This window comes from Mastacembelus armatus, chromosome 5 (assembly GCF_900324485.2).
Source record: "Mastacembelus armatus chromosome 5, fMasArm1.2, whole genome shotgun sequence".
Classification (NCBI taxonomy): Eukaryota; Metazoa; Chordata; class Actinopteri; order Synbranchiformes; family Mastacembelidae; genus Mastacembelus; species Mastacembelus armatus.
In genome coordinates, this window is record NC_046637.1 from 10795295 (window position 1) to 10806682 (window position 11388).

At 38.9% G+C, this 11388-nt stretch overlaps 1 protein-coding gene across 2 annotated transcripts; it reads left to right on the forward strand.

The window, feature by feature from the left end:
- Window positions 1-1602: 1602 nt before the first annotated feature.
- Window positions 1603-10737, forward strand: prxl2b (peroxiredoxin like 2B). Of its 2 annotated transcripts, none has more exons than XM_026307417.2 (7): window positions 1603-1770; window positions 2212-2416; window positions 2737-2788; window positions 3188-3251; window positions 3352-3427; window positions 6460-6578; window positions 9989-10402. In XM_026307417.2, the coding sequence occupies exons 1-7, from the start codon at window positions 1708-1710 to the stop codon at window positions 10013-10015; spliced, it is 606 nt and encodes a 201-aa protein (XP_026163202.1). In that variant the 5' UTR covers window positions 1603-1707; the 3' UTR covers window positions 10016-10402. The 2 variants fall into 2 exon arrangements, with proteins under 2 accessions (XP_026163202.1, XP_026163200.1); XM_026307415.2 differs by lacking the exon at window positions 9989-10402 and adding an exon at window positions 10464-10737 and having other exon boundaries at window positions 1604-1770.
- The last annotated feature ends 651 nt before the right edge of the window (window positions 10738-11388 follow it).

Sequence of the window (11388 nt, forward strand, 5' to 3'; positions counted from 1 at the left end):
AACAGGACAACGACCCTAAGCACACAGCTAAAATAACAAAGGAGTGGCTTCGGAACAACTCTGTGACCGTTCTTGACTGGCCCAGCCATGCCCTGACCTAAACCCAATTGAGCATCTCTGGAGAGACCTGAAAATGGCTGTCCACCAACGTTCACATCCAACCTGACAGAACTGGAGAGGATCTGCAAGGAAGAATGGCAGAGGATCCCCAAATCCAGGTGTGAAACACTTGTTGCATCATTCCCAAGAAGACTCATGGCTGTACTAGCTCAAAAGGGTGCTTCTACTCAATACTGAGCACAGGGTCTGAATACTTATGACCATGTGATATTTCAGTTTTTCTTTTTTAATAAATTTGCAAAAATTTCTACATTTCTGGTTTTTTCTGTCAAGATGGGGTGCTGAGTGTACATTAATGAGAAATAAAATGAACTTTTTTGATTTTGGCAAATGGCTGCAATGACACAAAGAGTGAAAAACTTAAAGGGGTCTGAATACTTTCCATACCCACTGTATATGTTTTTGGACTGTGGAAGGAAACTGGAATACCCGGACTAAACCCACACAAGCATGGGGAAAACATGCAAACTCCACACAGAACCCTGCTGGGTTTCTAACCAGGAACCTTCTTGCTGGGAGGCAACAGTGCTAACCACCAATCCACCGTGCTGCCCTCTTATGGAATATATAACATATACAAATACCACAATATTCACCTGCATGGCATTTGTGGAGTCTGTGCTATTGTTAAACAGTACTAAATCATACAGAGAAATGTTTCTGTCATTTAGCCTAGCCTCATTAATATAAAATGAAAGTGACTTCGTGGCCAAGTATGGTGACCCATACTCGGAATTTGTGTTATGCATTTAACCCACCCAAAGTGCACACACACAGCAGTGAACACACACCCGGAGCAGTGGGCAACCATTGCTGTGGTGCCTGGGGAACAATTGGGGGTTCGGTTATTTTTGTTATTGATTAACCATCTGATTATTATTTTTTTTAATTTAGTTTGTTAGTTTACCTTATTTCAGTGAAAATATTACCTGCGTTTCACAAGGTTATGCTCTGGTATGAGGTGGACTGTTGCAATGTTCTTGGATCTTGGAAACAGGTGTGTATGATTTGGTCTATGATTAACAGGGAGGACTGATCAAACATAGGTAGGTATCACAGGTTTGATATTTTGACTTGGCCACTCGACTGTAATCTTACACAGGCCAGAAGACATCTGAGCGGAACAAACCAAACTAAGACCCTGCAATAAATGTCATTACCTTTGACCTCACATATACAACACCTTATGTAACCTGCATTATGAAAACCTAAACATTTTCAGTCACAGCTGAGTTCAAACAGGTGGAATGACGCTGCAGGTGTAGAATAATGTGAACAAAAACAGTAAAGTTAAAGAATTTCCTAGAGTTGAAAGAATAAACCAAAAAACAAGGATGTGATTATAAATACCCCAAGCACGTGTTGAAAGTTGCCCCTGGCAAGTCCCGCCTCTGCTACGTACGACGTGCGCTCAAATTGGCTGATTGTCGAGCACCAGTAAAATGTGATTGGCCGATATTATTCAGAGGGCGTATCAGGATGTAGTTATTTTGCAACAGTTGCGTGCCATTACTGTAAAATTACATAGTTGCAGGCTTGACGTCTCCATCTTTACAGTGACAGTTTGGTGTCGCAGCTTGGCAGAAAATGGCAAAAGTCGATATTGGAAAAGTTGGAAAGAATTTACTGAAGAGCTCTGACACTGGGGAGGTAAGCTTTAAAGCCTTAAACCTGCCATTACCTCCAGCATGGATATAACTGCTGCCAAATGGGGCGTCCAGAGTGACATCATGATCAGACTGAATATAAATCATGAAAATGCATTGTTTCATGTACATTTTCTTTGATACAATCAGTACACTATTTTCCTACATGGTGCCTGTACCACCTATTTGTCTGGTGGTCAGTTTTTTTTTTTCTACCAACCATTAATCAATTACGTAAGTGAGCTGAACAAAACAAGACAATAAAACATGTTATCTTGGACTCTTTTGAATTGGGATCTGTGTTTTTTTTTTTTTTTTTTAATTGGCTGACATTTTATTTAACAATAAATAATGGATCAATCAGGAGAAATACTCACCAGATTAGTTGATAAGAAAAATCAATCATTAGTTGCAGCCCTGGTCTGTTTTTTTTTCTTTGTTTCAGAGTAAAGAGCTCCAGTCTTTGTGGCAGGACCAGCCAGTGGTCTTATTCTTCCTGCGCAGGTTTGGCTGTCAGGTGTGTCGGTGGATTGCATCAGAGGTCAGCAAACTAGAGCCGGACCTGACAGCCAGTGGAGTAGCGCTGGTGGGCATTGGACCAGAGGAGCTCGGCCTGAAGGAGTTCAAGGAAGGAGGGTTTTTTAAAGGATGTGAGCAGTACTTACTCATTTTATACAAATAATACATTTTTTTTGTAGTACAGTCTTTAAAGTGAAGAATATATGGAACTTTTATGTAACTATACGCCTGATTAGATGTTTCATCATGAAATTCTTATTAAATTTGATTACAGAAAATTGCACAAATCAATAACAAAAGGCTCTAGTCATAGATTATAGAATATATATATTTTGTTAAAATGGATGAACTGTGTTACCAAAAAAAGAGAACTAAAATCTGACATGTTCACATTAGCATCCAGTCCTTTGGTAGATTTGTAAATAATCATCACAAATCTTCTCGTTTTTAGCTATTTATGTGGATGAACAAAAGAAAAGCTACAAGGATTTGGGCTTTAAAAGGTGAGTATGCAAATCCATGTTTCTCACATGTAGTAGAGAAGCTGTTTGTTTCATATGAATGATAGTTTTATTTGACTGTTGCAACATGCTGTGAAATGCTTTCAGTTGTAGTGGGTGATCAGTCTTAATTAGGGCCACAAGTAACAATTACTTTATTATTATTTCATCTGTAAAATATTTTCTTGATTAATCAGTTAGTCAATCAACATAAAACAAATTGGTAGCTAAAATGAAAAAAAAAATCCAAACATTAAGCTTTTCAAAGGTTATAAAGGACAGTTTTGAAGTTTAGTTTTTACCACTCACACTGATCTTTTTTCCTTTTACCTTAGCTGCTTTCTGCTGATCTCTGATATTGGAAACTGTGTGGTTTTTTTTTTGTTTGTTTTTTTTTTTCAGGTACTCTGCCTTGAGTTTGGTTCCTGCTGCACTGGGGAAGAAAGTGCGAGACGTAGCTGCAAAGGTAAATATCTTTATGTTTGATACTGTATGTTCTGCAGTCACAGGAGCAAAGCTAATACACAGATTGACAGACTGACTGCATGTTGTCTTTGCTGCTTCAGGCCAGTGCTGAAGGAATCCAGGGAAACTTTTCAGGAGATTTGCTCCAGAGTGGAGGCATGCTCATTGTGGCCAAAGGTACACACCGGAGGGGGGTATAATTGTCTGTCTTGTAGAGGGGATATACATGAATGAGAAAATCATTGATCGTTAAAAAAAAAACATAGTGAACCGTATGATTTCAAGTTGTAAATGAACTTGCTGTGTGGTGTTGATAAGGATGAGCCATTTGAATGAAGGAAAATAACTGAATGGTGATTGCTAACATTTTACACTCTCTCCTCTAGAGGGCAATGCCACATCACATCAGTATAATGTGGGTGGAAGTTCATAATAGTGGCAGCATGGTGGCTGAGTGGTTTTCACAGCAAGAAGGTCGTGGGTTTGCAACCTGGCCTTTCTGTGTAGTGTTTGCATGTTCTCCCCGTGCTTGTGTGGGCTTATTCCGGTTTCCTCCCAGTCCAAAAACATGCATCTTAGGTTGATTGGTGACTCTAAATTGCCCATAGGAGTGAGTGTGTGTGGTTGTTTGTCTTTGTGTGTCTATATGTGGCCCTGTGATGGATTGGTGACCTGTCCAGGGTGTACCCCTGCCTTCCACTTGAAAGAGAGCTGGGATAGGCTCCAGCAGATCACCGTCATGCTGGTTAAGGAATAAGCGGGTATAGAGGATGAATGGATGGAAGTTCATAATAGACTATCCCAAACCTTAACCTAAATGGTCCATAGGGTTTCTGCTTTTAATCAATGCCTTATTTCTTGTATAGTTATTTACATGATGCTACTGGGCAGAGATGCCCTAATTGTTTATGCATATAAGAGAGGAAATTAGGTGAAGTAATATTGCAAAGAATTTTATTTTGCATACCATTCTAAAGCATAAAGAGATCAAAGAATATTATACATTAAAAAGAGTATAAGGCAGTTTGTGTCAAGGCAACTTTTGTGTTTCAGTTTTTGAAACATGGAAGCAGTGCACAGAAATGGTCTGAAAGTCAAAAAAAGAGAAAGCCATTGTCCAGGTATACAGGTCAATCAAAGGAAGTGTGCTAACTCTCTCGATTAGTGTGCTGATACTCCTTTATGGTTTGATATGGCAGCTTGATCTCATGCAAAGAAGTAGTCTACAGGTCACTCTGTCCTGTCTGGCTCAGTTTAAAAAGTTGGCTCTGCTAAAGTCTATTAGGTGGAGTTCTCAACAAACATTACTTCTTCTCAAGTGCCTGACCACTTAAAGAGTATTTATACTGAAGTCTGAATGTTTTAGGAAGCAATTTTCCTGCTGCATTGTACTTTCTGTAACATATGCTAATTCTGGTATTCAAGTATTTTTCTTCTATTTGTACATTTTTCCATCCCTGTCAACACATGGATCTGTGTTAAATATTGAATTGAACTCTGCTGTTAATTATTGGGGGACTCCATTGCAGCATACTGGAGACTGGAGCATGTGATTGGTATCAGAGGAACAGCGTTAAAGTGGTTCCAATCCTATTTATCGGACAGATTCCAGTTTGTTCATGTCCATGATGAACCTTCCACACGAACAAAAGTTAGTTATGGAGTTCCACAAGGTTCTGTGCTAGGACCGATTCTGTTCACCCTGTACATGCTTCCTTTAGGATATATCATTAGGAAGCACTCTATTAATTACCACTGCTATGCGGATGACACTCAGTTATATCTATCTATTAAACCTGTTAACACAAACCACTCAGACTTCAAGCCTGTCTAACTGACATAAAGGCCTGGATGACCATTAACTTTTTACTTTTAAACTCGGAGAAAACAGAAGTCATTATATTTGGGCCTAAAAATCTCAGAAATAACTTTTCTAAAATTATAGCTACTCTAGATGGCATAGCCCTGGCCTCCAGCACTACTGTAAAAAACCTTGGAGTTATTTTTGACCAGGACATGTCCTTTAACTCACACATAAAACAAATTTCTAGAACTGCATTCTTTCACCTGCGCAACATTTCCAAAATTAGGAACATCCTGTCTCAAAATGATGCAGAAAAACTAGTCCATGCATTTGTTTCCTCAAGGCTAGATTACTGTAACTCATTACTATCTGGATGTCCTAATATCTTAATAAAAAGCCTCCAATTAATCCAGAATGCCGCAGCCAGAGTCCTGACAGGAACTAGCAAGAGAGATCATATTTCTCCTATATTGGCTTCTCTTCATTGGCTCCCTGTAAAATATAGATTAGAATTTAAAATCCTTCTTCTCACATACAAATCCCTTCATAATCAAGCTCCTTCATACCTTAAAGACCTCATAGTACCATATTATCCCAATAGACCACTTCGCTCTCAGAGTGCAGGCCTACTTGTGGTTCCCAGAGTTCTCAAAAGCAGAATGGGAGGCAGAGCCTTTAGCTATCAAGCTCCTCTCCTGTGGAACCAGCTCTCAGCCTGGGTTCAGGAGGCAGACACTCTCTGTACTTTTAAGGCTAGACTTAAAACCTTCCTCTTTGACAAAGCATATAGTTAGGGCTGGCTTCAGGCAACCCTGAACCATCCCTTAGTTAGTTATGCTGCTATAGGCCTAGACTGCCCGAGGACCATCGGTGCACTGAGCTCCCCTACCCTAACCCCCCCCCCTTCTCTCCCACCTCATGTATATTCCACCATTGAATGTTACTAACCTTGTGCTCTCTCTCTCCCCTAGTTTGTGCTCTCTCCCTCCCTCTCTCTCTCTCTCTCTCTCTCTCTCTGTACCTTCTGCAGGTGTCCCTGGTCCTGGAGCTGTTTATCGCTGATGTGCAGTTACTGGCCCCACCAACTTGCAGTGTCTATTTGTTGTTTATTGTGCTGTTCTTTTCTCTCTGCTCTATCCACTCACCCCAACCGGTCGAGGCAGATGGCCGCCCAAACTGAGCCCGGTTCTGCTGGAGGTTTTTTTTCTTCCGTTAAAGGGAGTTTTTTCCTCTCCACTGTCGCCAAGTGCTTGCTCATAAGGGAATTGTTGGGTTTTTAGTTTTAGTTTTTGTAAAGTGCCTTGAGATGATTTGTATTGTGATTTGGCGCTATACAAATAAAATTGAATTGAATTGAATTGAATACTCTGATACTGACCATTTCTAAACATTTGGCTCTTCAAAGGTGGAGAAAAGGTCCTGCTGCACTTCATCCAGGATTCACCTGGAGACTATGTGCCTCTGGATGACATTTCCAAGGCTTTGGGTATCTCAGCCAAAGTAAAAGCAGGGCAGAGGCCAGTGGTAAGCTCCACATCATCTCCACCTATCATTTCCCTGCACTTTTTTTTTTTTTTACATTGATGCCCATGAGTGAACTTTGTCGGTGTAAGTCAAACAGTGAAGGGTTAAGTAGAACAGAAGCACATGGTATTATTGTGTTTAAGTTGTGCTGGGCTGATTTATTTGTCAGATTTTTTTTCAGCAGACTGTTTTACGTCAGTAAGGACACATTCATCAAAGTAGCTGCTTCACAGACAATTTCACACTTAATATTTCATCTTCATGGCCTGTCAGTGTCTCTGTCATAGGCCCCAGACAACATTTTCAACTTTTGTGATGATCTCTGTCTGTACCTAATTGTACTAAATGCTCTGCAGACAGAGAAGTTATTATACAAATCCCGTATAAATAGTATAACATAGAAAACCAGCATAAGAAGTCATATCTGAGATTTATGAAACATATATATTTATTTTTCTTACATAGTCTTAACATACAGTGGTGTGAAAAAGTGTTGGCCCCCTTCCTGATTTCTTATTCTTTTGCATGTTTGTCACACTTTAAAGTTTCTGATCATCAAACAAATTTAAATATTAGTCAAAGATGACACATCATGCAGTTTTTAAATGAAGGCTTAAGTAAACGTCATTGTATTGCACTACAGTTTATGGCTACCACATCAAACTGCTGTAGTTTTCATTATTAAAAGATAATTAGACACATCAGTGATTCTGTTTCTGTATGTTTTTGTTGACCACCTGTGGCTTTGATTACGGCACATGTTCACTGAGGCATTGCTTTGATATCCAATGCCATTTCAGAAGAAAAAAAAATCCATTGATGTGATAACCTGAGCGTTCATTATGTTCTGGTTCTGACTTCATTTTATTGCTATACAACATTGCTGAGCCTAGTGCAACCCCAGATCATAATACTACCTGCAGAGGCTTGTACAGTGGATACTAGGCAGATGGGTGCATCTCTCTCCATGCACTTCCCTTTTTAGCCCTGATGCAAACATTGCTCTGGAATAATGTAAATCTAGACTCATCAGACCAAATGATCTTTTGTCCATTATTTCAAAGTAAAATCTTAATGTTCACTAGTAAATTGAAGCCCTTTATTCCAATTAGATTCACTAAAAAGCGGTTTTCTTATGGCTGCAGAGCTGTTTATTCCAACCCTGTGAGTTCTCGTGATGTTGTTCGCATGTAAATGGTCTTAATTTCATTATTAAACATAACTGTCTACTGTCAGTCTTCTACAATGCAACTTCACTAAATACGTTTTTGTGACATTTCTTCCAAGAAGTTGACAGCTCACCACTATTCTTCCAGGTCTTAATAATGCAATGGATAATTCTTCCAGTATTTTCAATAAACTCTTCAGTTGTCTTGTTTGCTTGATGCAGACCAGTATCTTGACCCTTCTGAAACACAGTGTGTTGCCACATCACGTCTTTTCATGACCACGGGATACATCTTCTAACATTTCTTTAAGAAATAAGAAGTTACTCGCTGCATTAGTGGCCAGTGACGCACTGACAACAACACTCTTAACCCTATTAAGAGAGTTGCTGCCAGTTGAAACAGATTATTCACTGCAGTAATTATTTAAGCAATGGACATTATTTTCTTACTTAAATCCAAATTAGACTTTTTCTTTTAGAAATTAGAGTAGAAACTACAGGTCATAATATAGCCCCTGTTCTGTGCCATATTAGCACATTTAGAAATAAAATGTTTAGAGGGCATGGACATAATATCTTCAATCCAGAGAACTGGACGCATTGTCCTGTGATCTTTGGGGCTTTTGACATTCCCATAATATCCAGCACATGTTCATCCAAACGTTTACCCCCTGGCTCTGTTGTTTACTTCCCCCACCACCAGCCATGTCAGAGCTATTGCAATAAGTACAGTGGGCATCCCCATGACCTGTCTGAAGACCAGCAGATGGCTAGAGCCCAGGCACTGAATAGAGCTTGTTTTCTCTGAGTTTAAACCAGCGTGAGTCACAAGGTTAAGGTTAACCAATTTACAATATTCAGACATAATGGTGTGCTTTTGTTCAACTTTTCCTATTCAGAACATTGTGTGAATCATGTTTGCTTCTTCAGAAACTGTTTTTATCTGTGTCTTGAGGTAGAAACCCACAAAGTACACAGTATTTCCCTGAGAAATAATCTGTGTGCCAATTTCAGTACAATAATTCTCATATACAATGGTGTTTAACATTCTGCCTGGAAAAGACATGCTTCAGTAAAAGCCTTTATCACATAAATTGAAATGCTCACCTAACTGCCCAACCAACATGGATCTCTTGCTTCATGTTTACATTTTATTGCTTGTGGGTTTTCTCCAGGTTCTCCAGGTTCGTCCCTCAGTCCAAATACATGTAGTTTAGGTTAATTGGTGAGTCCAAATAGCCCGTAGGTCTAAATATGAATATGAGTGGTTGTGGATTGGGTTAGGGTTAACCCTAACACTCAGCATGGTGGATGAGTTGTTAGCACTGTTGCCTCACAGTAAAAAGGTTTCTGGTTCAAAACCCAGCAGGGGCCTTTCTGTGTGGAGTTTGCATGTTTTCAACTGAGCTTTTGTGGGTTTACACTGGGTACTCTGGTTTTCTCCCACATGTATTTCAGGTTGATTGGTGACTCTAAATTGCCCATAGGAGTGAGTGTGAGTGTGTGTGGTTGTGTGTCTTTATGTGGCCCTGTGATGGACTGGTGACCTGTCCAGGGTGGTGTACCCCTGCCTTTAACCCAAAGAGAGCTGGGATAGGCTCCAGCAGATCATATTTGCCTAAAGAAACATTGTGTTGACATTGATTTTTGAAAGCTGAACCCGATAGCAGGACTTGTCAAATTTGAATGGCAGCATATAAGCTCTACTTGGCTTTAAACATTTCGTGGTTGCATTCCAGCAGGAAAACAAATCTTTCATGGCTAATAGGCTGCAGGCAGTTTTCCATGGTGGATTTTGGCTACAGAAGATGGGAATAGTTAATTTTTGGCCTTTTATCAGATACTGAATAAATATACGAAGAAACAGGAAGACTGTGAGATGTTTTTAAATTGAAGACTGGGAGTCTGCTCAGAACAACAACAATAATTACAAATTAATTGCAGTCCACCAGTTTCTTTCCATTTGTCCTCTTCTTCTGACCTATGTGGAGATTTACATGGTTTTGCCACAGATACAGTTTTGATGACAGTAACAAAATACAGAAATGATCAGAAAGTATTTTGACATTAAATAACTAAACATTTCATTTTAGTTTTACATATCATAATTGATATATAGCTCTGTGTAGAGGTATCGTTCTCTGCAGCCACTTCATGTGGGCAGATATTAAATAGAAATGTCTTGCAACAAAGAAAAATGTTGTAAACTTCAATAATAATGTCCATCACTTTGTTCTTGCAGCACGATCCTCCATCACTAAGCAGATAAAAGAATGTGTGGGATGAAAACACACAGGGAGTGCTGAAAACTCAAAGTCAGAGAAAGAAGGAAGTTTCTATTTTAATTTCGGGTGCAGGCTGGGAACTGTTATTGTGTCACATATATTGATTAAGACCCTTATCAACCGTGTGCAGATACATTCTGACCATTTTATGCTTTGGGTTGGAATCGTGGGTACAGTGGTTTAGCTATCAATTAAAACTAATTTCCCTGGAAAGTGCGCCTCAAAGTATTCTGTACCGTAATCTGTTACAAGGTGTTGACATTAATGTTTAATCAGTCTTTTGCCACAAAAAAGGGAATTAGTTTGCCTGCCAGTACTTGGACTTAGACATGAAGTTGGAATAGCATATGCTTCTCTTGTGCTGCAAACATCTTCTAAATATATCATTCAAGCTCATTGTGTGACATTAAATTTTTCTGCCCTCTCTTTTAGTGCAACGATGATGTTTGTACCCGATGACGACGGTGCCTCACAAAAAAAAAAAAAAACACTCTGGGAAACTAAAATGGAGATTCAAACAATGGAATGTCATTCAATTGTGAGAGTGAACATAAAACTATCAATATTTCTAATTACTAGTAATGTCTTTGAGACAGTGCATTCTATTTATATTGTATATTATTTAATTATGATGATGTGTTTTTAAATGGATAATTTACAAATTTGCATTTTTTCCACTCAGATTATAAAATAAGCTTTGTTATTACTTCACTTCAGTCTGAGTATTTTCTTGTTTACTCTGTAGTTTATTATGGAGATTATTCAACAATTGTGTAATTATTAAATTACTTTTGAACATGCACATGCACAGTAAGTACAGCTTATTTTCTTTTTCAGTTTTAGTCAAAACACAAATGAGGCATCTGCGTCTCACTCCCTTGCAGAGCACACCTGTAACCGTGGTAACTGCACACAATGGGCGACAATTGTAAATTGTAGGAAAAAAATATGGTCTTATTATAGACCATAATGATCAATATTAAGTGATCTGTAGGAAAGATGTAATGAATCTGGCACCAAAGGGCTCAACAGTTTTCTGTCTTTCTTGGCCCCCATGCACAGTGTAACAGGTACACAGTAATTTTAGGATCATGGTTACTAGGCATGACAAAATGGACTATAGTCAGAATCACCTAATTCTTTTTTACTGACTATAACCTCATGACTATAAGTGGTGTCAAACTTGAAAATGAGCAAAATGCCTTTGAGGTGAGGGCTTTTAGGGCTTTTGGCATCATGAATACTAAATATGATTATTAAACATTTTATACTGAACTAAAATTCAAAAACAAGCAAGGGCACAATGTTGTCTAACCCACTTGATATTTTTGCCTCTGTGCTGGATCAAGTTTTTATA